This window comes from Nyctereutes procyonoides, unplaced genomic scaffold (genome assembly GCF_905146905.1).
Source record: "Nyctereutes procyonoides isolate TBG_1078 unplaced genomic scaffold, NYPRO_anot_genome, whole genome shotgun sequence".
Classification (NCBI taxonomy): domain Eukaryota; kingdom Metazoa; phylum Chordata; class Mammalia; order Carnivora; family Canidae; genus Nyctereutes; species Nyctereutes procyonoides.
The window spans coordinates 22,392,479-22,416,623 of NW_026575159.1; the positions used below are offsets into that span (position 1 = coordinate 22,392,479).

Genomic DNA, 24,145 nt, shown 5'->3' on the forward strand with positions numbered 1-24,145 from the left:
CGGTGGTCTCCAGCCCGAGGGAGAACGGGCTTTGTGTTTCCTGCCCTTCCCTTAGCGTGGAAGTGACACACTTTTACCGCAATGCTGATTTTATAATGAGCGAGGGCGGATCCCCTGTGTGCAGTGGGAGGCCTTCCGGTTCCTCACTAACTGTGCTCCTCAGCCACGGGGGTGCAGTTGTGGGTGGTGCAGACAGTGCACTGAATGCTCCCGGGGCGCTTTCCCAAAAAAAGAGTGTTTTTTGGGGGTGGGGGAGGGGAAGCATTTTTATATTAAAATAAAATCGGTATATTGTAGAGTAGAGAGCATTTCAGGAAAAGGAGGGAATGTGGGGTGTCAGCCGAACTCTGCTTGTGCAAGTCTCATTGGGCTTTGCCTCTGGTTCCTCTGGGAAGATGCGGGGAGAGCTGAGTGGGAGATTTTCAGAACCCTGAGAGGGAACCTGCATTCCTGTGACTCTAAGAAAGGGAAAGTGTCATCCTCCAGGCTCTAATACAAGTGTGTGCGCGCTGCCGCTCATCCCTCACCGCGCCGAACTGCCCGTGAGCTCAGCGGCTGCTTTAGCTCCTTCCTGCATACCAGGGGACCGGGCTCAGAGAGGGTAAGGAACGCGCCCAGGTCACACAGTGAGAGCGGGAGCTCAGGGCGGGTCCTGAAGCCCGCCGGCTGGAGTCCAACACCTGCGTGCCTAACCGCTAGACTCTGCTCCACCACCATGCCTGAACCACAGCCAGTGTAGGTGAGCAAGCTCGTGATTTTTCTGTGTTAGCTGGGGCACATACTCTCCCGCCAGGTTTTGGAGAGCAGCGGAGTTTTGCAAAAGCCTCAAAATTGATGTCTACCCACCGTATTGATTTTCCTGGGCAGTGGTACGGGCGTCTCTGGCAGAGTGGGCGTGAGGTCATTGGAGTCTTCAGATGCTTGCTTTTGGATGGTGTCTCGGGACTGCACATTTGGGGAGAGATCCGCCGGGGGTGCCTTCTGCGTGACGTCAGGGGGCTGCTGCGCCTTGGGTGAGACATCTCCGGTCTGGGGTTTCGCCAGCAGGTCCCCCAGCTGCGGTTTGGGAGGCAGGTCCTTCATCTGTGGCTTGGGAGGTAAGTCTGCCAGCTGGGGCTTGGGTGGCAGGTCGCCCAGCTGCGGCTTGGGGGGCAGTTCTCCTGGCTTCGGTGGCAAATCTCCAATTTGGGGCTTGGGAGCCAGTTCTGTGGGCTTCGGGGGCAGGTCTCCAGGTGGTGGCTTCTGCGGTAACTCTGCCAACTGCGATGACTTCTGGAAGATCTCGGGCGGGATGTTGGCTTTATCTAGGGAGAGGTGATGGCTGGTTTCTGTTTTCCTTAGTGCCACTGTGGGAAGCAACCACAGAGAGCAAGGTCACCAGAGGGGACCCCGAGGTGGGGAAGTGCTGCCCCCTCCATCGGTCACCGGCAGGACCGATGGAGAGTCAGTGCCCGTTCTTAGAAGATGAAAGTTGGAAGCCTAGAAGGCGTCCACGGGACCGTATGCGATTTCATGCCTCAGTTACATAAGAACAGGATGTCCAAACTAATCCAGAATTAAAAAAAAAGACTATAATACAAACAGGTTACAGAAAATTAGGATAGAGTTAAGTTTTCCACAAGCCTGCCACCTAAATGTAGCCATTGACGGTAATGTGCCGTATTTCCTTCTGGACTTTTCTACGTGTTTTCCATAGGTAAAACTTTCATCTGCTTTTATCTGCACACCGCTTTAGCGAGAGTCAGGCATATGCCAGGTCAATAAAATTCCTCTAGCAGCAGTACATAATTTTTAGTGTTGCATTCTGTTCTGTAGCTGTAGCAGGATTCGTGACGAATGCCCCCATCTCTAGGATCCCTATACCACAGAAATGGTGAAAGGCCTCTCCTTTCGCCTCCTCCCCACCACCCCCTGAGCTAACCTCTGTTACATTTTGGTGATACAACCACACGTACTTAGGAAACCACACACCGGATTACAACACACACTTTGTCTGCAACTTCGTGTCTTGCCTACTCAATATGTTTGGGAGGATTTCCTAGGCAGGTCCTCTCTATTCTCTGTACGGCCACGGCTGTGTAATTCTGCACAGCTTGGGGATTCTAGGTTGTGGAAGCGTTCCCAAGGCTTTTTGCCAGCTTTGTCGGTAGGACCTAGGGCACTAAGGACATGTCTCCAAGTGAAGCTCCACCACTTACTGAACTTGCTGTGTGATCTTGGGTAAATTACACAACCTCTCTGTGCCTCACCTTCCTTATTTCTAAAATATGAGTTAATACAGGTAAAAAATTTGCCAATAGGACCTGACAGGCTCTAAGCATCATATAAGAGTATTATCTCTACTGTCAGGCAGGGTTCTTTGGGGCCGGGATTCATATTTTTACTTATTTTTGGAACTCTGGCTCCTGGTACAGAGGCCAAGCACAGTGCATGCATCCTGCAAGGAGACAGCTGACAGAAGGCACAGTGAGCAAGTCAAACGAAGACTTTCATTCTAGAAGTACGATATATTCAGAAAGATATTCTTCAAATTTATTAAAAGGAAAGGAAAGATGAACCCCAGTGTTGCAAACTGTCACAAGCTGTACTGTGGCTGCTTCTGCTCATGGCCTGCTTGGCCACGTCCCAGCGCATGGGCTGGCCCCTGAACTTCAGCTGATGTGCCTCAGCTCAGAGTTCAAGCAAGTCAACGTCCTCTCTTGCAAATCGCCAACTGGGTAAACGGATGTCTGAGGCAGGCAGTGATGGGGGAAGCTGGGGGAATCCCTGAGGCAGCGGGGCTGGTGAGCCGTGCTGTGAGCCACTGGCAGGGGAACAGCAACTGTAGGTGCTGGGCAGAGAGAACCCCAAAACATTCACGTCCAGTTCAAAGAATTTATTCTGTAAAAAAGGATCAAAGCCAGGCTGAGGTGCTCGTGCTTGAATGCTCAGCACGGCACCGTTCACAGCCGAAAAAGCTGCATGCAGGCCGTGTGGAGGCGGGACGGCAGGGCCTGCCCAAGACTTCAGGTCACCAGACAACAGAATACTATGCAGCCAGGAAAAGTCAGACTGCATGCAATTTGTTACAGGAAATGCTTCTGATCTACTATAAAAAAAAACAAAACTAAACCAAACCAAATCAGGGACACCTGGCTGGCTCAGTGGTTGAGTATCTGCCTTTGGCTCAGGTTGTGATCCCGGGGTCAAGTCCCACATCGGGCTCCCTGGAGGGAGCCTCTGCCTGTGTCTCTGCCTCTGTCTCTGTGTCTCTCATGAATAAATAAATAAAACCTTAAAAACAAAACAAAACATCACACCGTAACTTAAAACCTAAAACAAAAAAAGTACAGTGAAAGTGTTTCTGTTGGGTGATAAAAGAATCGGGTGGTTTGTATTTTTCTTCTCTTTGATTGTATATTTTTTAAATCTTCTAGAATGAATACATATACTATTATAATAGGCAGAAACAAAATGAGAAAATAGTTTCCCCTGTAGGGAAGCTTGCCCAACCTTTGGCTATTCTATTTCCAAGCTGGTTTTGTGTTTCCCTGGCTCCAATGAAAAGTCCTTTCCGAACTGCTTTTTTAACTCTGAAGGAATGACCAGCAAACTCTCCCCTCAAAACTGGACCACAGGGAGTACACCGCTGGAGTGAGACCCATTAAGAACAAGACAGGAGGGGATCCCTGGGTGGCGCAGCGGTTTAGTGCCTGCCTTTGGCCCAGGGCGCGATCCTGGAGACCCGGGATCGAATCCCACGTCGGGCTCCTTGCAGGGAGCCTGCTTCTCCCTCTGCCTGTGTCTCTGCCTCTCTCTCTCTCTGTCTGTGTAACTATCATGAATAAATAAATAAAATCTTAAAAAAAAAAAAAGAACAAGACAGGAACGGGCATTCCCAGACCGACCCCCACTCCTTACAAAAACCTGGGAGGTTATGGTGCAGCTGGTGTGTGCAGACAGGACTGGGTGGAAGGAAATGGATACGAAGCAATACCACCCAGAGTACAGCCTACTGAAACGCTCTTCCCTTGGCCGTGATCATTCTACCCCTGAGAATGGCTTCTAAGCACACAACTGAAGAGGAGGAAGCAAATGAAGAAAAACCCTGTAAGACTCGGGTCCAGATTCCCAACAAAAGGGGTTGCTGCAGACGAGCCGTGTAAGAGTCCGGGCCGATACTCGAGCACTGGCCAGTGGCCTCGTGCAGTGATTCTAACGTGGGATGGATGGATGGGCCTTGGCTTTGAGCACGAACAGCTGCACACTTCACACAAAGAGAGACAACCAGACGGCATCCACCTCTTGTGAGAAGAACACACGACCGCCGCCCAGGAAGCAGTTTTGCTGAAGCCTGAACTTGTATCTGATTGGGTCTGGAGATCCAACTTCTGATTGACAGGAGACACAGAGGACAGAGGAGCATGTTAAACCATCACATGGGGATGAGGTCAGCAGAACCCAAACTGGAAAAATCTACTAGGATGAACAGCTCAGTTCCTTCCACACATAAACTATGAGAAAAGGGGAGAGATGCAGGGAGACCGTTAGCCTAAGAAACACAAGAGACCAACTCGCCAATTGTCCCATCAGCTGGACCTTGTTTCATTCACTCTTGATTTGAACAATTTGTTAAAGGAAGGAAAAAAGAAAGGGTATTTATGAGACAATCAGAAATGTAAACTGGGGATTTGAAGGTATTAAGAAATGTTGGATTTTTAAAATGCGAGAGTGTCTGAGACGTGATAATGGTACGTAGCGCGTCTAGGTGGTATGATGTGCACATCTGCTGGGGGTGGGAGACAGACGAAACCAGCTCAGGCATAAACTGGTCATTGCTGGAGCTGCGTGATGAGCCTCTGGCGGTGAGGTGGAGGAGGCTACTCTGTGTTTTAAAGTATTTTTGTATATAGGCTTATGGGTAATTTCAAAACCAGTTAAAAAAAAAAAGGCAAGAGAAAAGAAAAGGAGCAGTACAATGAGGTGGTGGTTGGAGGGAGCTGGTCCTGCTGGGATGCTCACAGCACACTTGCTTCTGGTGGAATGGCTCAGCGAGAATGCCACCGTGAAGAGGGGTGCGTGTGTCAGGGCGCCGTCCCCGAGTCAGGAGGGCCGGGAGTGGGGCTCATGCATCAGCATGGGGTCCTCCCGAGGACGTGGCCAGCTGCTTTCTGGGGGGGACAAGTGCAGGCAGGCAGGGGCACGTGACGGTGAGGGTGGACGGGGATGGGCTTACGTCCTGTTCCCTGAGAAAATAGAAGTGAGGTTTCTAGGAGCACAGAGAAGGTGTGAAGGAGAGGAGGGCTAGGGCAGTGACGAGTCAGTGGATCCCAGAGATGGAGGGTGCCAGGCACCATCAGAGGCCCGTGTGAGCCCAGCGGTCAGGAAGCAGAGCAGAGCTGCTGTCCTGTGCTTCTCTAGCACGTCCCAGTGTGTGGAGCAGCCCAGGGTTGGTCAGGTGAACAGAAGCCACACAGGAGGTGCACGGAACAGGATGGAGAGCGTTAGAAGAGAGATGCTGGCTGGGGCGGGGCGGGGGGCTGGGAGCAGTGAGAAGGAGGCAGCAGCCACGGGGTGGGGTGGGGGCAGTGGGGCTAAGGATGGCTGCGGTTTGGGAGCTAGAAGGGAGCAGGGCAGGCAGGTGGAAGGAATCGGTGGTAACGTGCAATCGATGCGGGAAGAGCACAGGCTCGAATCTGGGCAGACTACAGATAAGTGGGAGCAGTGCTGCCGAAACACCTCAAGCTTCTCTGGGACCAGGACAGCATCTTGGGCTGAGGTTAAAAGAAGAAAACAATGACCTGAGATAAAGACTCAGTAAATCCAGGGAAGCTTCCTCTGTGTTCCATGGAGAATGAACTGGAAGCCACCGGACTCTCACTGTACTATAGTACAGGAGCCTGGCAGGTGCACCTCCAAATACGCCACTTGGCCAAAGGCCTCGGGAGAGGGGTGGATCCCAGCCTCCCACCACGGAGTCCTAACTTTGACTTCTGGGGTCAAAGATCTTGACCTGAGCCTCCGCCTGCACCCAACGTGGGCCCTCTGGCCTCGTGGGCCTAAGTGAGGACGGACGGAATGAAACAAAGGCATCTGGGTAGTATTCTCAGCCCCCGAGGGGGAGCTGGCAACAAAGGAGGGGGAGCAGATAAAACAACGGACATGCTGGTCATACGGATGAAAAGCTCGATCAGGATCAAGGAAGATTTGGTCAAAGAACCGAGTGTCTTCGCTTGGCAAGGCAGCGGCATTCACAGACACTGCTTTCTTGTACTTCTCAGAGCACGAGTATCTCTACTTTGCATGATGGATGCCATCCCAGGGAAGGATTTCTGTGCCCCAGAAAGCGAGGGGCTTTCTGAAGCCATGATCTCATTTCGTCCTTACAAAACCTCACGAAGCAGGTATTCTTGCCCATGTTTAGAGGTGAGGAATCTGAGGCTTTGGGGAGCTTCCGAGTCCTCTGCTCAGGCCATACGAGTGAGGGTGGAGGTGGTGGTGGTTCCCAGGTCTCTCTGGGAAGGAATGGTATCCCCATACCCAGGGATGATAACATATCTTCTAGAAAAGGACTGTGAGTTTTTTGGGTTTTGTTTCGTAAAGTATGGTGTTTTGCTAATCACAAAACTTGAGTTTATAAATCTCTTTCTTCACTGAACAAATATTTATTGGGCATCTATGACATGCCAGGTACTGCTTTAGGCATCTGGGATCAAGCCATGTACGAAAGAGACGGAGGCACCTGTCCCCTTGGAGGGCACAGTGACGGTCTAGTTACATGAACATGAGAAAGAGAAATCTTACCTTTCTGAGGTAGTTTAGGAAGAACTCTTGGACCAAGGGCAGTCTTTGCAGAACCGGTGCTGGTTAACAAATAAGAAGCATTTAGAATCTCAAGATGCTACAATATCATTAGTGATATCATATTAAAAAAAAATCACAAGAGTTTGATGAATTCTCTAAAAACCCTTTCAAAATTCCTTTAATGAAAGAGGACGGTCTGTTTTCCACAGATCAAAATGTGCCCGGCTGGGGAGGACCCAGGGAAGGGTGGAAAGGTCAACTCTGTGAGTGATGAAGTTACCACTTCTTCCCCTTGAAACTTGCCCTCAGAGGCAATGTCTGAGAGCACCTGGCGCCTGGTAGCGCGTGACCCAGGGCGCAGCACAGAAGTCAGTGTCCTCGAGGGATTACTGTCTCTCACCCTAACTCTCGCCACCCTCACTTCCGGGCGGGGAAATTGAAGTCTGGGGAATTTCAGCCCAGGGTCCCAAGGCTGGCCAAGGGGAGGAGGTATAAATTGATATCTCAGCTTTGTTCATTGCCAGGGGTTTGCGTCCTCCATGGCACCAGAGTAGACAGCTTGGGCTCTCAGACCTCTGGGCTCTCTCCCTGAGCTTCCCCTCTTCTTGGGGCCCTTATAAAATGAGTAGGGAAAAACACTCAAGTGTTGGGAATAGAAGTTCACCCCATGTATTCTGAATCATCCAATGTTCCTCCCCACACACCTGCCATCATCCAAATGCCAGGACTGCAGGTGGCACCTGTTAGCTGGCACCCACAGGGCTCCCTTAGCAAGAGGCTGGAGCTATTCTCAGAGGAGGCCAGAGCGTGCAGACCCAAAGAGAAGCAGCAGCCGAGCACCTGAGTCCCACGTGCCAAGAGCCCCTCTGAATCTCTCATTTGTCCTCTTCTGTCCTAAGAACTGGCTTTCCCCTCTTTCTCTCCTAACTGCGTTTAAAAGCAGAGGGAAGGATCCCCGGGTGGCACAACGGTTTGGCGCCTAACTTTGGCCCAGGGCGCGATCCTGGAGACCCGGGATCGAGTCCCACGTCAGGCTCCCTGCATGGAGCCTGCTTCTCCCTCTGCCTGTGTCTCTGCCTCTCTCTCTGTGTCTATCATGAATAAATAAAATCTTAAAAAAAAAAAAAGCAGAGGGAAAGCCAAACCAAACAAACAGAACAAAGTTAAAGAAGAAGATGACATGCATCTCCTAACTGCTTTCTCCTCAGCTCTCATGCAATCCTACTGCCCCCGGGCTGCGAATCTGGAAAAGGTGAACACACAGAGTCTTGCCTTGGACGCCTCTGGAGCGTGTGTTGCTCACGTCCAGGCTCGGCATGCTCTCAGGGAAGCACACCTGCCGATTCCTGACGTGAGCATGGCAGTTATTCCCGACAGAGGCCCTGGGTCAGCACCAAACACTCACGGGCCTGGGTTTCTTCCCCAGGAGGGAACATAAGGTTGCCGCTGTGTGCATGGATGCAGCTTGATTCTGTTTAAAAAGCATTTTGTGGGCACTCTCCATGTGATCAGATGCCCCCACCCTCTGGAAGATGACCCCAGAACTGCAGTGTGAGTTGCCCAGAGCAGGCTGGAGAGGGGATGGAGTGGGAATGGGTGGGTGGACGTGAGGGAAGGGGACTATGGGCCTTGGAGTCTGGAGGACACTGGGCTGAGTCCAGCTCTGACATCTGCCACCACTTAACCTCTCAAACTCTCGGGGCTGTTCTCTCATCTACAAAACTGAGGAAACAGTAATCGGCCTATCTTGTAAAGTTGAGACTAAATAGGACGGTGGCATTAAAATAAATGAGGACTTTGTTTTACTCTTTGATAAACTCTGGAAAGTAACCCCCTATACCAGCTGACTCTCCCTGAGGTTTGGGGACTGGAAGTGGCTCTTTGTGTCTTTATCTTGGATCGTGCCTCTAGAGAAAACCCTCTGCGCTGCGATTGGCTACGTGGTGCCTATAGAAGATCTTCCCAAGTATCCCATTTCCGTGGAAGGAGGGAAGAAAGGGTCGCTGCTTTTAGTCATGCCTAAGAGAATCTTACAAAACAGGGCACTTGGAAAGAGTCATATTTTTACGTCTGAAAATCTCTGGGCTGTCGGGTTTCCCTGAGGACTGTTTTCATTCCCAAGACAGCAAGAAGGAGTCAAGAGGGAAAGTAACAAAACAGAGCAATTTCTCTAAACAAATTAAAAATAGGGGGCACCTGGGTGGCTCAGTGGTTGGGTATCTGCCTTTGGCTCAGGTTGTGACCCTGGGGTTGAGTCCCACACCGGGATCCCCGCAGGAAGCCTTCCTTTCCCTCTGCCTCTGTGTCTCTCATGAATAAATAAAATCTTTTAAAAAAATTAAAAATTAAACCTCATTCTGATGGACTCTGACATCAAGAAATAAGGTCTGGCCCTGCGGGAAACCTTGATGGGAGGAGAAGCTGGATGGGTGCGACTCGTGGTGGCCGGCCACCAGGGACGGGTGCATATGGACAGCGAATGTTAGGTCCTCTTTGCTATCAGCATCAGCTGGCAGACCACACTTCCAGCAGACTGCCGCTAAAACCCACTTATTTATTTTTTTAAAATTTTTATTTATTCATGAGCGACACACAGAGAGAGAGAAAGAGAGGCAGAGACACAGGGAGAGGGAAAAGCAGGCTCCATGCAGGAAGCCTGATGGGGGCTCGATCCCAGGTCTCCACGATCCAGCCCCGGGCCGAAGGCAGCGCTAAACCGCTGAGCCACCTGGGCTGCCCTAAAACCCACTTCTAGAATTCCGAACGGTCAGCTATGATCCCAGTGGCAGCAGGAACATGAAGGCGCCTTACCTGGATTGCTGAGACAGTCCCTCGAACTTGTTTGCGGTCTTACTTGATGATGATGGACCCACATCGTTACCTACGGGAAGAATCAGGTGTCAAGTTGCATCTTCAGACAGGGAAATGGAATGAGGGGGTTGAGGATTTGGCAGATGGGCACCCCTCTGGTTCCAGAAAGGAATTTAAAAGACTCCAGGGAGAACAGTATGCATTTGCAACTTCAAAACAAAACTGGTTGGGGCTACGATGATGTTTTTCTTGCTCTCCAAGGGCTATGCTGAAAAGATGAGCAGCCTGCTTCCAGGCAAGGCCTATAAGGTTATAGGACTTTGGGGACGTCCCGTTGGCTCTGGATCTTGTCCTTAGCTTGGGTGCAAGGAAAGAAGAGTAAAACTTCTAATGCGCCCAGAGGTGGCATGCCGGGAGACCAGCCCTGGGAGCCCAGCCCTGGGAGCCAGGCTCAGAAGAAACACACAACCTACTGTGTGTGTGTGGACACTATTCAGCAGGCTGGTGATTGATGACTGGCCATCTGCGGGGCAGGACCTTAAGGCACTTCATCATTCACTTAGACAATAGCATTTATTAAGCATCTACTGTGTGCAAGGCATGAACATAAGAGCAAGAGGCACAAAAGCAAGTAAGATGTCCCTGCTCGTGCAGAGCTTCTGATCTGGCCTGGGAGATGCACGTGTATACACTAGACTAGTAATGTGGAGTGGGGTGCATGTTGAACAGGGATGGGTGCTCCGAAAAGGAAACAGTGTCCAAACCTGACTGGTAAGAGCAGCAGGGCAGGTCCTCTGTGGGGGATGGGGCGCCTGAACAGTGAAGCACTTTCTAATGTGGGAGCAGCAAAAGCACACACGCGGTCTTTGACCAGGACAAGGCAGAAAGACTGGTGAGAAGCAAGGGGGCTCCTGTGTGACCCATGCCACGGTGGGAGGAACAGAGCCCCAAGCTGCCAGGCGGCCGGCCAGTAGGCCTCCCTGGAACCTGCAGGGCACAGCTACCTCTGGGGCTCTAGCTTGCTTCCTTGCCCACCCTGCGGTGGAAACTCCAGGCACGGCCCTTCCTCCCCTGCCTAGACACGCACGGAATCCCCTGGGTGCCACTGAAGAGACTCAGAAACCGCAGGACAGGTGCAGAGGCCAGGACTGGCCAAAGCTCTGAGCTCTGCCCTACACGGTGGGTCAGCTCCACGGCACCCACAGTGGCCCCAGTGCTTTTCCTCCTCATAACAACATGAAGAGCTGGTCTCATTATCCTCATTTTAAAGATGAGGAAACAAAGTTAAGTGAACCAGTGGCTGCAGGTCGCATGGCTACCTGATATACCTGGAAGTCCTGACCCCTGGACGGGAACGTCGATAATAGTCACCACCGTTCACTGAGGGTTTACTAGGAGTGACATCCGGGGGGGGAAGTACGTCACTGGAATCAGGTCCATGACGTACATAATACAATTACCCTCCACGTTGTGTATAAAGAAACACACAAAGTGGTACAACCAAGCCCAAGGTCAAGTAGCTGGTAGGGGCAAGAGCTGGGATACAGAGCCAAGCGGTCTGCCTCCAGGATCTGTACTAATCACCCCTCTGTCACCGCTCGTCCCATTGAACCTCCCAGATAGGGAGAGGCTGCTGGAAGGCTAAGACGGGGCCTCCTGGGACAGAACTTTCTATAACTCGAGGACATTGCTGCAAGAAGCAACTAGCTAAACTGGTGTTACCAAGGCCAACGATTTTCAACAAATATAGCTTTATTTGAATAAGACACTCCTTCCAACCATCGGTAGATTTCCATGATCCGTCACGGATGCTGACGGACTCCGGGGCAGCCTCTCACGGAATCCTCCGAGCTCTGAATGCTGTTCGAGTAGACGTTTCTTTTCAGCGCGGTGCTCAGTGTGAGTCTTTAGGACTGGCTATCAGATCTCACACTTTCCGACTTTGATGAGCCGTAACAATCAAAATGTCAAAGAAAGTTCTTTGGTAGGGTAAAACTACTGCATCTGTTGATTCCCTTTCCAGGTAGAAAACATTCCAAACCAGTGATTCTTAACCCTCTTACGTGCGTGACGAACTATGAGACCATTTGGGTTGTAGAAGGCCACCCACTCTGCTGTCATGCGGATGAGCCATCACGCCAGGGTCTGTGGCCTGACACTGCAGCCCAAATGTCCATGTCCTCATTTAACCCTGCTCTCTGGCCACTTGAGGTGACTCTCCATCTCCAAAGATGCTGTGTTTCTATGCTCCGTAAGCTCTGCCCCTCTGTCCCTTCTCTCTGCAGCCCCAAACCCCTCCCACTTGTGGCGAACTTCTAAGCAACCTACGAAGTGTCTCTCCAGAGTCACCTTCTGAGAATTCTTCCCTAGCCAGACGTGGCCACTCCCTCCTTGTTAGCCTACAACCATTCATCACAGGGCACTGGCTAAGGGTGCAGATTTTGGAGCCAGACAACCCTGGTTTTGAACTCCAGCCCTACCGTCACCCAGTGGGTATGAGTTTGGACTACAGTGCTTTTTCTACTAAGCCCCAGTCCCCTCATCTATAAAATAGGAACAAAACAGTATCTACTCCACTAGACGGGTATGAGCATCACAGAAGGTAAACTATGCAGTGCAGAGCACAGGGCTGGGCCACAGAGAGCACGATACAAATGGTAACTACTATTCATAGCTCTCCGATGGAACGTAACACAAATGATGATTTACTCACTGAGCGAGCATCTCAAAGACAGGGCCTGAGCCTGGATCATCTCTGTAACCCTAGTCGCTAGGCCAAGCTCTGGCACAGAGCAGCCGCTACGTTTCTGCTGAATGAAGTCAGGGCTCTGACTCATCTGCTTCTCTGCCCAGAGCTTCATTTCTCCCACACCTGGGGCAAGGCCTCCGTGGTTTGCAGACAGGAATCCCATCAATCTCATGGCAAGGCAAAGGCCGTGGGGCCATGCCTGGAAAGGAAAGTGTGACTTAGGACACCTTCTCAAGAAAGGGTAGTATTCAAGGGAGACACAAAAGCATGGAAGCAGTTCAATCCGTTTCTATATCTTCGTGCAACTTGAAAGAGGACTCTTACGTATAAAAGGTGTGTAAGAGAGAGTTGGAGACGGACGCTGAGTGGGCAGGTGAAGAAAGCTGTGGTCAAGACTTGGGGTCACCTGCTGTAGCTCAGAAACTTCAGGCCAAGGGTTTATGGACAGAGAGGATGACACTGGTCTGGCAGTGAATGACATAGCCTCCAAGAATCTTCTGGAATAGTGGATATATACACGAGCCCTGGATTCTCAAGTGGGTTCAGATACCAGCTCTAAAGTCACCAGATTTGTGGATCCCTGAGTGGCTCAGCGGGTTTAGTGCCTGCCTTCAGCCCGGGGCGTGATCCTGGGGTCCCGGGATTGAGTCCCACGTCAGGCTCCCTGCATGGAGCCTGCTTCTCCCTCTGCCTGTGCCTCTGCCTCTCTTGCTCTCTCTCTCTCTGTGTCTCTCGTGAATAAATAAATAAAATCTTTAAAAAAAATAAAAATAAAGTCACCAGATTTGTGATTCTTTTTTTTTTATTTTTAATTTTTATTTATGATAGTCACACACAGAGAGAGAGAGAGAGAGAGAGAGAGAGAGAGAGAGAGGCAGAGACACAGGCAGAGGGAGAAGCAGGCTCCATGCACCGGGAGCCCGATGTGGGATTCAATCCCGGGTATCCAGGATCGCGCCCTGGGCCAAAGGCAGGCGCTAAACCACTGCGCCACCCAGGGATCCCAGATTTGTAATTCTATACAAGTATTTGAGTGCTCTGTGCTTCAATTTCCTCACCGGTAACACGAAGACACTGACAGTCTCTAGCTTACAAGATGGCTGTGATGGCTAAATACAATGATGGAGGAGCAAGTGCACAGCACCTGGTACATGGTAAACCATCTACAGATGGTGGTCGCCAGTATTAATTTCTAGAACTGCATGCACAATGGGGGCGAGGGATGGGGGGCAGGGACCTGACATGAAAATATATGGGGAAACCCAAGAAAATGGAGGAACAAAAAAAATTTCTGTCCAGAGGCTTTTTTTTTTTTACAAACTAATACTGCTCCGGTAAGTAGATGCGTGTGTCTTGGATCAGACATTCCAAATACTGAGTTTTTCACCTGAAGTTCTGGCCTTGAAATAGGAGAAGTGAACCAATTTGTGGTATAGTTTTTTTCAACTATTGCCTGCTCAAAGCTTAAACAACTTTAAATCCCAATGACCGAAGAGAAGGAACGTAAGTGATTTCCAGAGGTCACTTAGCTTGGGACTAGGAACTAGAACCCAGGCTTCCAGAATGTTCTTCTAGTGCATGTTATGGCTTCTCGTGAGAAACCGAGGAGACTTCCTGAATATCTACCAAAGGACGGAGGTCCTGGGGTAAGCTGTTCTTAGGTATTAATTATAAGATTCTCAAGTGTGAGAAGAGGGTTAATCTCACAGCCACCACAAACTAGATAATTAGTTGTATCTTCCCTTTGCTCTTGCCTGTAAAAACTTCAGTGTCAAATCTGTGGTCTATTTCCAGCCTCTGTATGTGATCTTATGTTACACATTTTGTGAAGAGATCACACTCCTGGACTTTTATCTTACTTTGTCACCTTTACTTTCCCTTTGTCCTCATTTCTTAATTAATTTTACTTACATTGTGTTAAAATGTGGGTTGGCTTACTACAAATTAGGTTATAAACAAATTATTTATTTCCAGTGGTGAGGTTTAACGACATACCACTTGAAAAATCAAAGTCCCCATAAAACCCAAATCTGCCCATAAGCCTATTTGTTTTCTAATCAAAAGCCTGCTTTAGTCTCCTGAGACAGATGGCTGAATTCATCACAATAGGGGGACTTCAGTAATGTGATGCCTGGGCTATTTTGGGTGCTGTGGACTCTGGTGCTGGCAGGGAAAAAGCCTGGAGTGGCCTTCCCTGCACGACAGGGCTCCATGCTACAGATGGACCAGGAGGCAAAGCCAGGTGGAGTGTACCTTGCTGCCCGGCTACTTTCTCCTGTCTTCGCTCCATGGGCAAAGAAATAATTGCTGCAACGGGGAAATGGCCAAGGAATCACCAAGCAATCACATGGAGAGCCCAGCAGAGCATGGAGAGGGGGAAGAGGGCAGGCTCTCCCAGCCACACAGGCTGGTGACCAATCCTGGCTCCCTGAGTACTGGCCGTGGGAACGTGGGCAGGTGATTTAATCTTTCCGTGTCTTGGTATCTTTAAAGTTATGGTCCCAGCATTGCCTACTTTGTGGAACTGTGGTTAGGAATCAGATGAAGTACTGGGGTGCCTGGTTGCCTCAGCTGGGGAAGCATGTGGCCCTTGATCTCGGGGGGTTGTGAGTTCAAGCCCCATGTTGAGTACAGAGATTATTTAAACAAAACTTAAAAAAAAAATAGTTAAGTACTATTAACTAGCCTAGCCCCATTTTATAGTCAGAGAAACTGAGGTATGGAACAATTTGAAATTAATCACTAAAAGCCGGCTACCACTTTTAATCACTAACCGGGCTACCAAGTGGTAGGGATGGATTAGAATCTGGGTATGGCACAGGGTCCACGCTGGAGCACTCTGCTCTGAGACAGAGACAGCACAAGCCCTTGTAAGGAATTCAGAATGCCCTGGGAAAGAGAGATGCACCCACAACCCCTATGGCAACCCCCTGTGCCAGTGGGGCCAGAGTGGGAGGGTGGTGGTGGCTAGACTGGGAAAGCTCCTTGAATGGGTCTCTGGAGAGCAGACCTTGAAGGATGGCTAAGCATTAATACAAATGAGTAGAATATTCCAGGCTGAGGCACTGTATGAGCAAACACTCAGATCATAGAGGAAAGAATGTGGTTTGGGAATCTGGTGTACTTCAGCGTGGCAGGCATGTCATGGGTAGGTGAGACCTCCGGAGAGCCAAGGGGCTGTGCCTGTACCATCTCCTCCTGCTGGTTTCCATACCCTGGGCCCAGATCCTAAAGGTAGGTCCACAGAGGGAAGCTGTAGGTATCATAAATGTTGCTGAGGAATCTGACTCCCTATGTGTTTGAGCAATAGTCAGTCTGGATCCTGCTTCTGGCTTCTGGAACACCATGTCAGCGGGAGATAGGCAGGGAAAGACCAGGCCTTGAAGTCTATCTCACATATGCACACACACCAACTATTTAGGAAAACGGCCCTGACTGCCTCAGAATGACTATTTAGGGTTGTTTGTGAGTGACCACCAAAGTCTGTGACGTGGCGAACTGTCACTATGCCACAGACAGATTCTGGTTGTAGGTGGTAGGCTCTAGCCGGGGAGATCCGCCAGCAGATGGCTTGGGGCCCATGTCTTCGGAAGGCTCCCTGTTGGTGGCACTAATTCTCACAAAGTGGTGCCTTTCTTAATGAAAAATGCCCCTGGCCCACAAAAAAACAAAACAAAAAGACCAGTAGCTACTAGTCCTGCTGCTCACCGACGTGAAAGAAAGTGATGATTCTAAGTCAGAAAACAGAAATATCATATAATTCACTGCAGACCGACCAAGCCTGTGAGGTGACTATAGGTGCTATAAACTTTGCACAGAAATAAAAACCGATTAACAACAGCATCAGCGCTTAGTGAAATGTGAAAAGGTTAAGTTTATGATTTGCGGCATGAAAGCCTGCACAGGGGGTGACCTTCAGTAGAATGTTGTTTGGGTTTGGAACGTCCTCTCGGATGAACCTGGGGACGTCTGAAGGCTCCAGAGACCAACCGTGGACGTGTCAAGGGCAGTGAACACACTGGTATGTGCCCGTGCCAGCCCCTCCATTGCTCTTCTCTGGCCTGTCTCACCAGGTAACTAACTTGTTAGCGCCCTCCACAAATGTCTCCTCCTCTGGGGAGACTTCTCCTGCAGTTTGACACTTTTTCTCAGCATTTCCACAGCATGTGGTTAACATGTCAGCCCTAACGGTCAACAGTGCTCACTCACTGGGTTGCCTGTCTGTCTCCCTCACCAGGCCATGGGCTCCCTGAGCAGATGGACTGAGGAGGCCCATGTGACAGGCACACACGCATGCAGACTGGATGGCCAAACACACAGACATGTTCGCATGCACACTGTGACACTGTGGCTGGATGGGATGACAGACATGTGCCAACCCACAAATGGGTGAGTACGGCTTTTTCCAAAAACTCCAAAGATTCACAACACCTTAACACAGGCTTTAGAAGAGGCCCTGTAATGCATTCAGCTCAATTACCTGTCAGTTACGATCAGAAACCCAAGAAAAAAGTAGCTGCAATGAAACTCATTGGTAGGAGGAGGTGACACATGCAAATGAGCATATTCCTCGGGCAAAACTTCTCTTTCTCTGCATGCCTGTCATGGGCATGACCCCGCTGGGCACTGGGGAGACTCTTGGCTTTTGCCCTAAATTGTGGTGGGCCAGTGAAGAGTTTTGGGGAACTAAGAAAGTAGGAAAAGATGGGGAGGGAGGGTGCCTGGGTGGCTCAGTTGGTTGAGCGCCTGCCTTTGGCTCAGGTCATGATCTTAGGGTCCTGGGATGGAGACCCGCATCTGGCTCCCTGCTCACTGGGGGAGTCTGCTTCTCCCTCTTGCCCCTGCTTGTGCTTTCTGTCTCCAATAAATAAAATTAAAACAACAACAACAAAAAGGTAGTAAAGATGGAAATTATGAGCCTTGTGGATATATTTTGTCGTCTGCAATCAATGCCACTAACTGATTCTGAGCACATTTACCTATCATGCAGTGACGACTGAGGACCTGCTATACGCGGGCTTGATTCTAGGCCTTGCAAACACAACAGAGAAGACAGACAGAGTCCCTGCCCTCTTGGAGCTTACATTCTAGAGAGCAAGAAGCCAAACAGAGTACTGATCCACAGTGATAGGTGCTATGAAGGAACTGGAGGGGGGAGGAAGCTCCTTTAGAAAGTGGGATCGGGAGACAAATGTTTCAGCAGAAAAGGACAAAAGGGAGCCAGCCTCTCAAAGCGCAAGGCCACAGTGCAGGGAGTGCAGCGGCCTCAGGAGGGAGGGCCTGGTGTGCTTGAGAAAGAAGAGGCAGTGAGGCGTGAGCGGAGGGCAGGAGCTAAAGTCAGCCCCTCAACCCTGCAAGGCCCTTTGGGTCCCAGGCCAAGGAGCTGGTGTTCACCCTAAAGCACAAAAGGAAAGTTTTAAAGGCGAGAAGTGCCTATGTCTGATTTATGTGTTGAGAAAAACTTTTGATTTGTATTCTGGCTGTTGTGAGAAAGGATTACTTTGCTTTTCTGAGCCTCCATTTCCTCATCTGTCAATGAGGTTGACAATACCCATTGCACAGAGTTGCTACTGTGAGCGAGAGAGATTTATTAGCACAGTGTCTGGTGTGCAGGAAATGCTCAGCATTTTAGTATTGATTGGTTTTTAAATGATCCTAAATATCTTCCAAGATGTTTCTTGGCCTTAGATACAATCACACCGAATGTAGCCAAGCCCTCATCCGGCGTGTGTGCAGTCTGGCCCGTCTGCTGGATGTGCTAAGTGTCCACTGCCCACTGTACCCCACGCACTGCCTGGCCCGGGCAGCAGTGGCCCTGACTTTAGGATGACTTACCCCAAGGAACTGCGCCTTTGTTTGGGGGCCCGTGAGGTAGTGGGCTGGGAGGGTCGGATAGGGTTCTCTTGTGTCCGGGTGGTGGGGGAGGAGGCCTCTTCTTGGACAGGGTGGAGCTGCCACTAGAGGTCTGGGTGCTTAGAGGGAGTGTTGAAGGTGGGCCAGTTGGACCTAGAAAGGAAATCGAATGGGGCAGGAAGGTTAATCCCAGTCTCATAGACAGAACAGCCAGTATGCAGTTACTTCCACACAGCAAATGTGGTATGGTTTGCAGACGAAGCACAAAGCTGGACGTGGCCAATTCCATCAACTCAGTAACTCACAAAGAGGGATTTCAAAATTCCTGGTAAAAAAAAAAAAAATCACATGAAAAGAAAGGGAAGTTTGTGCTTTTAAGGAAATGCCAATCACATGGAATGCTACTGGGTTTAGATCTTCATTTAGGTACGACAGGAAAAATAAAGCATACATTTTAAATGAAGAACTTAGTGGGAGCATCACAAAATCTACTGAGAAAGAAGGGCCCACAGCACTGGCAGCAAAATCAGTGGAGAAGGAACAGAGGATGGGCTAACCCTTCAGGGGGCCACAGGGTGAGACATGGATGCATTCACCGAAAAGGATCTTTCTCTCTGCTACAACTTTTTCTCTTACTTGGTAAATTTTGCCTGAAGTTCTTTTTTTTTTTTTTTTTTTTAATGATTTTTTATCAAGAACGAAGGATCCACTGTAAAGAATTACTTGGAAAAAAAATAAAAATCCCCAAACTCTTTCTTCCTTCAATTCTGAATAGTTCCAGGAATCATAAACCACCTATCGGAAGCCTGAAAAAGTCATAGAAATTAGACATTGATTTCTACAGATTTGAAAAAAGACTCCACTTTCTCCAGAGGTAAAGACGGGATGGCAGTACCGAGTAATATTCCACACACACACAAAACCACTACTGCAAAACTTGACTTTTTTGACCTAACGTTTTAAGGGAAAAAATGGAGTTTGTTTTCAAGAGCTGTTATGGGATTAGTATTACGGTCTTAGTTTTGTTTATCTGAAGTGACGTTGAAGTGGTTGGTGTGTGCCAAGCACTATATGCTGGGCACTGTGACAAGCATCTCTCTTTACGGAGTATTCCCAGGTACATGGTGTAACTGTGTCCATGGACAATTGTTTCTGCAAGCAGTAGAAGGGGAAAAAAAAAGGGAAAGAAACCAAAAAAAGCTAAGAACACTGTCACACCAAAATTTTAACACAGGATAGTAGATACCTGGTGATCCAGAAAGGCTCCAAAAGAGCTTTTTACATTCTGTATATTAAAACAAAAGCTTGGGGCACCTGGGTGGTTCAGTGGTTGAGCATCTGCCTTTAGCTCAGGTCATGATTCCGGGGTCCTGGGATTGAGTCCTACATCGGGTTCCCCGCAGGGGGCCTGCTTCTCCCTCTGCCTGTGTCTCAGAAATAAATAAATAAAATCTTAAAAAAAAAAATAAAAGAAAAGCTTAATTACTGCTGGCTTCTTTCCTTGGTATTATTTCCCATTACCGACTCCTGGTCAGCACCCACGCTGACTTACACCAGTGATTCTCAAAGATGGTCTCCCAGGTTTTTTTTTTTTTAATTTTTATTTCTTTATGATAGTCACAGAGAGAGAGAGAGAGAGAGAGAGGCAGAGACACAGGCAGAGGGAGAAGCAGGCTCTATGCACCGGGAGCCCGACGTGGGATTCGATCCCGGGTCTCCAGGATCGCGCCCTGGGCCAAAGGCAGGCGCTAAACCGCTGCGCCACCCAGGGATCCCTTTTTTTTTTTTTTTTCCCCAGGTTTTTTTTTTTAATCAAAGATGGTCTCATCTTGGAATTAACACTGACAATCTCAGTAAGATCACCAGCTGCTTTTGGATAAAATGGCCTGAGCTCTACAGTTTACCCTCTGTCCTACTGATGTGATGTCTGATGGAAGCCTTACTGTTTCTCCAAATGAACACCTGGTTATGCAGTCATGTAGTTTCAGAAGTGATCTTATAACAATAAAGGGACCGTTATGGCAGCCTGGCATTTGTAGGATGATTTGTACTTCTCAAAAATGCGTTCATGGGGTGCCTGGTGGCTTGGCTCACAGTCAGTTAAGGGTCTGACTCCTGACTTTTGGCTCGGGTTGTGATTCTGGGACCGTGGGATCGAGCCCTGCATTGAGCTCTGCACTCAGCGCGGGCTCTGCTGTACATTATCTCCTCCTCCCTCTGCTCCTCCTCCTGCTCACATGTGTTCCCTCTCTCTAAAATAAATGAAAAAAATCTTTAAAAATGATAGTGTGTTCATATATGCTATTCCCCTTGATTTTTTCATTATTGCCTCCATCTGCAGTCAGGAAAGCAGGAGTATGGGGGTTCGGAGGGTGTAAGGTTTCACTGCCATGGGGTGTGAAGGTCTCTGGCCTGGCAGGGTGCTCGCCTGTCTCACACTGCCATTCCTGAAAGCCAGGACTGCGCTCTGTGCGCTGAGCCCAGGGGGAGAACAACACGGACAACAACAGAAAATGCTCAGTGTTAGGAAGTGTGACTTTCCTCTTGGAAATACGCGGAGAAGAGAGATTAGACGATGATGAGATTCTCCAGCACTTTCATCTCTACCACCACCTAGGGATCTTCTGATGCAGTGCAACTAAGTCATTGCATCAGTTCCAAATCCTGTCTGCAAACAAAAATTGCCAGAGACAAGGCACTAATGGGGCTGCGTCTCTGAGCAAAGTTGTATGTGTACCTGATTTCAGGAGCGATCCGAACACAGAGTTGTCCTGTAACCATAAGCCGAGCAAAATCCAGCCTCCCGTGCCAGCATTTCAGAAATGAAGGGATTAGTGTCCTGTGCAGGATCATGTACCTCTGTCTTACTTTATCTGTAATCGTATATTGCTGCTTACTTGTTTATTATTGCATGTCTCCCCCCTCAGACTGTAATTCTATCAGGACCAGGCCTTTTTCTGGACTAGTTTAGTCTAGTGTAGACTAAACTAAGTTTAGTAATATAGTATTGGATAAACTGACAAATGAACCGTTACTTCTATCTTTTTAAGGCTGGTGACCTTGGGAAGGTGACCTTTTTTTTTTTTTTTTTAATTTATGATAGGCACACAATGAGAGAGAGAGAGAGAGAGAGGCAGAGACACAGGCAGAGGGAGAAGCAGGCTCCATGCACCGGGAGCCCGATGTGGGATTCGATTCCGGGTCTCCAGGATCGCGCCCTGGGCCAAAGGCAGGCGCTAAATCGCTGCGCCACCCAGGGATCCCCGGAAGGTGACCGTTTAAAGAAGACAGAAGGGTGTCACAGGGTGACCAACAGAATACTACAAATAGGGGGAAATATTAGAGACATGTTAAGTGTGAAAAGAAATATTCAATACTATAATTCCCTAGCCAGAAAACACACACATAGATCCACCTATTGTTTTGTAATAGAAGCTACAGAAAGGGAGGTACCATAAAATGTGGCTGGGAGGGCTTGAGTTTAAAAAAAAAAAAAGGCTGAAAAACACTGTATGAGGTCCCTGAAAAGCATAATTAAGCTTTCTTAAGATTTAAAGATCTTACGGGTGCCTAGGTGGCTCAGTCAGTAAAGTGTCTGCCTTTGGCTCAGGCTGTGATCTCAGGGTCCTGGGATCAAGCCCCATGTTGGGCTCCCTGCTCAGCAGAGAGTCTGCTTCTCCCTCTCCTTCTGCCACTCTCCCTGCTTGTGTGCTTTCTCTCTTTTTTTTTTTCTGTCAAATAAATAAAATCTTAAAACAAAACAAAAGAAAAGAAAAAAAAACGATTTAAAGATCTCAGAAGACTTTTAAAATTAGTAACTAGTGTCTCAACCACCAAAGGGGATGTTTTATGCAAAATAATCTAAGTCCTGGCGTGGTGAGGAAGGAAGCAATTCTGGCAGGATAAAGAAAGCTAAAATAAAACAAAATAGAAAAGAATAAACACGGCATCAAACAAACACAAAAAAAGGGTGGGAGGCAAGCTTAACAGGGTGGGGAGGATTGGAGGTGACGTGGACAGCCTGCTAGGGCTGGTGGAAATAAGGAGAAAATGCCTCACTCCTCATTTGCTACTAATACTGACTAGTATGTCAAATTATCTTCTTTCTTTTTTCTTAAAAATATGGCTCTCAAAAGCTTCCAAAGCTGTTATAAATAACTCTGAGGTTAGTGAAATTATTAGAAGGTCTTCTTAGAGGAGATCATGAACCTCATCTCTTCCCAAGATCGTGTGCCTTGTTCCACAACCCCACCAGACCTCTGGGTCACTCTGTGTGGATGCTCTGCTGTGTCTTTAGCTCCAGAGATGCCCACTGGACTGCTGGGGGCTGCACTGCCATGCACGCCTCCATGTCATCAGTTCAGGGAGGCCCTGAGTGAGGTCCATACCTCAGACGTGTGCCTAGCACACAGCCAGAGCTCAGGAAACTCACGTGCGAGGTCACTATCCACCTCGAAGCCACTATGCTTGCTCTGGGCAGTTTTCAAAGCCCTTGCTCTGCAACCCCTCGCCCAAACATTCAGACTCACAAAAGGCTGTGGCTGTTTCCTGAGACCCGCCCAGGAACTGGTGTTTCCTCTGTTCGTGAAAGCTTCCCATGGAGATGGGAAAATAATACATTCATAGACTCCAGGGATGGTTTAAATGAAACCTCACCAGATAGGACTTGATTGTCAACAACAAGGAAATGAATCTACTTATTTTGGAAAAACCATACTGAAAAGCCATGCATGTACACCTAAATACATATTAAAAAAAAAAAAATCTGTTCCTGGGATGGCCAGGTGGTTCAGTCGGTTAGGTGTCTGCCTTTGGCTCAGGTCATGATCCCAGGATCCAGAGACTGAGTCTTGCATCAGGCTCCTGGCTCTGTGGGGAGCCTGCTTCTCCCTCTGCCCTCTGTCTCTCATGAATAAAAAACTAAAATTAAAAAAAAAATCCTAAATTCACCATCAGCATGCTTTTCTTTTCTTTTTTTTTTTTTTCCAGCATGCTTTTCAAATCTCCTACATTCCCTAAATTTTGCAGAGCTACCATTTACTGAGTATCGTGTGCCGGACCTAACACTCAGGAGAGGCTTATTTTTTTTTTTTTTATTTTTATTTATGATAGTCACACAGAGAGAGAGAGAGGCAGAGACATAGGCAGAGGGAGAAGCAGGCTCCATGCACCGGGAGCCTGACGTGGGATTCGATCCCGGGTCTCCAGGATCAAGCCCTGGGCCAAAGGCAGGCGCTAAACCGCTGCACCACCCAGGGATCCCTCAGGAGAGGCTTATATACATAATTGAGAACTCCCCTTATGAAGCACCACTGCTGTTGTGATCATCTACTTTCGGGGTGAAGAGACCCAAGGCTCAGAGAGTTTAGGAAATTGGCCACTCATAGTACATGAGTGTGGCTCTGTGTGACCCCAGGGCGGGTGCTGATCTTTGATGGTCGGTACCTGTTCTCCTCCTGTGACTGACCCTACGTTCTCCCTGGCTGGGATACTCAGGCCCAACTACATTCCCTCCTCACCTCTGCACCTCATCTGTGAAGGGTCAGCTCAATCGGAACCTCATCCAGAGCCTTCTCTGACTCATCCCCTTTGCCTTGGGCAACTGCTTTTACCTGTAACCTTCCACAAGGCTAAATAGCACTTAATATTCTTCTCCCCATTGCATTATAGCTAGATTTTTCTCTTCCTTCCCAGGCTGAAAGCTCCCTTGGGGCAAGATTCATGTCTTCTTCATATCCCTCAGTGCCTGGCACATTCTGAACACTCAATACAAGTCTATGGAAATAATTCATGGTGTAACTCGGGAGGATGCTTTCTCATTGTCCTTGTACATTTGGTTTTTAGTAAAACAAAACACCCAAAGGTCTGCCCTGCTATTATTTGGGAGGCCAAATAATAGTACATCTTCATAATTTTAAGTAAAACAAGATCCAGAAGATGGCTTTCAAT

At 48.8% G+C, this 24,145-nt stretch overlaps 1 protein-coding gene across 3 annotated transcripts in view; it reads right to left on the minus strand.

Moving 5' to 3' along the window:
- ASAP1 (ArfGAP with SH3 domain, ankyrin repeat and PH domain 1) overlaps positions 1-24,145 on the minus strand; it is a 355,221-nt gene that overhangs the window by 4,636 nt on the left and 326,440 nt on the right. For 2 of the 3 annotated variants that reach the window (XR_008662965.1, XM_055313974.1), the window contains exons 25-28: positions 18,179-18,349; positions 9,595-9,664; positions 6,784-6,842; positions 847-1,346 (exon numbers count right to left, since the gene is read on the minus strand). Coding sequence is in view for 2 of the 3 variants with exons in the window: in XM_055313974.1 (XP_055169949.1) it covers positions 847-1,346; positions 6,784-6,842; positions 9,595-9,664; positions 18,179-18,349 (800 nt within the window). In the remaining variant the exon portion in view is untranslated. The remainder of the gene's footprint in view (positions 1-846; positions 1,347-6,783; positions 6,843-9,594; positions 9,665-18,178; positions 18,350-24,145) is intronic. The other variant, XM_055313975.1, reaches the window with a different exon arrangement.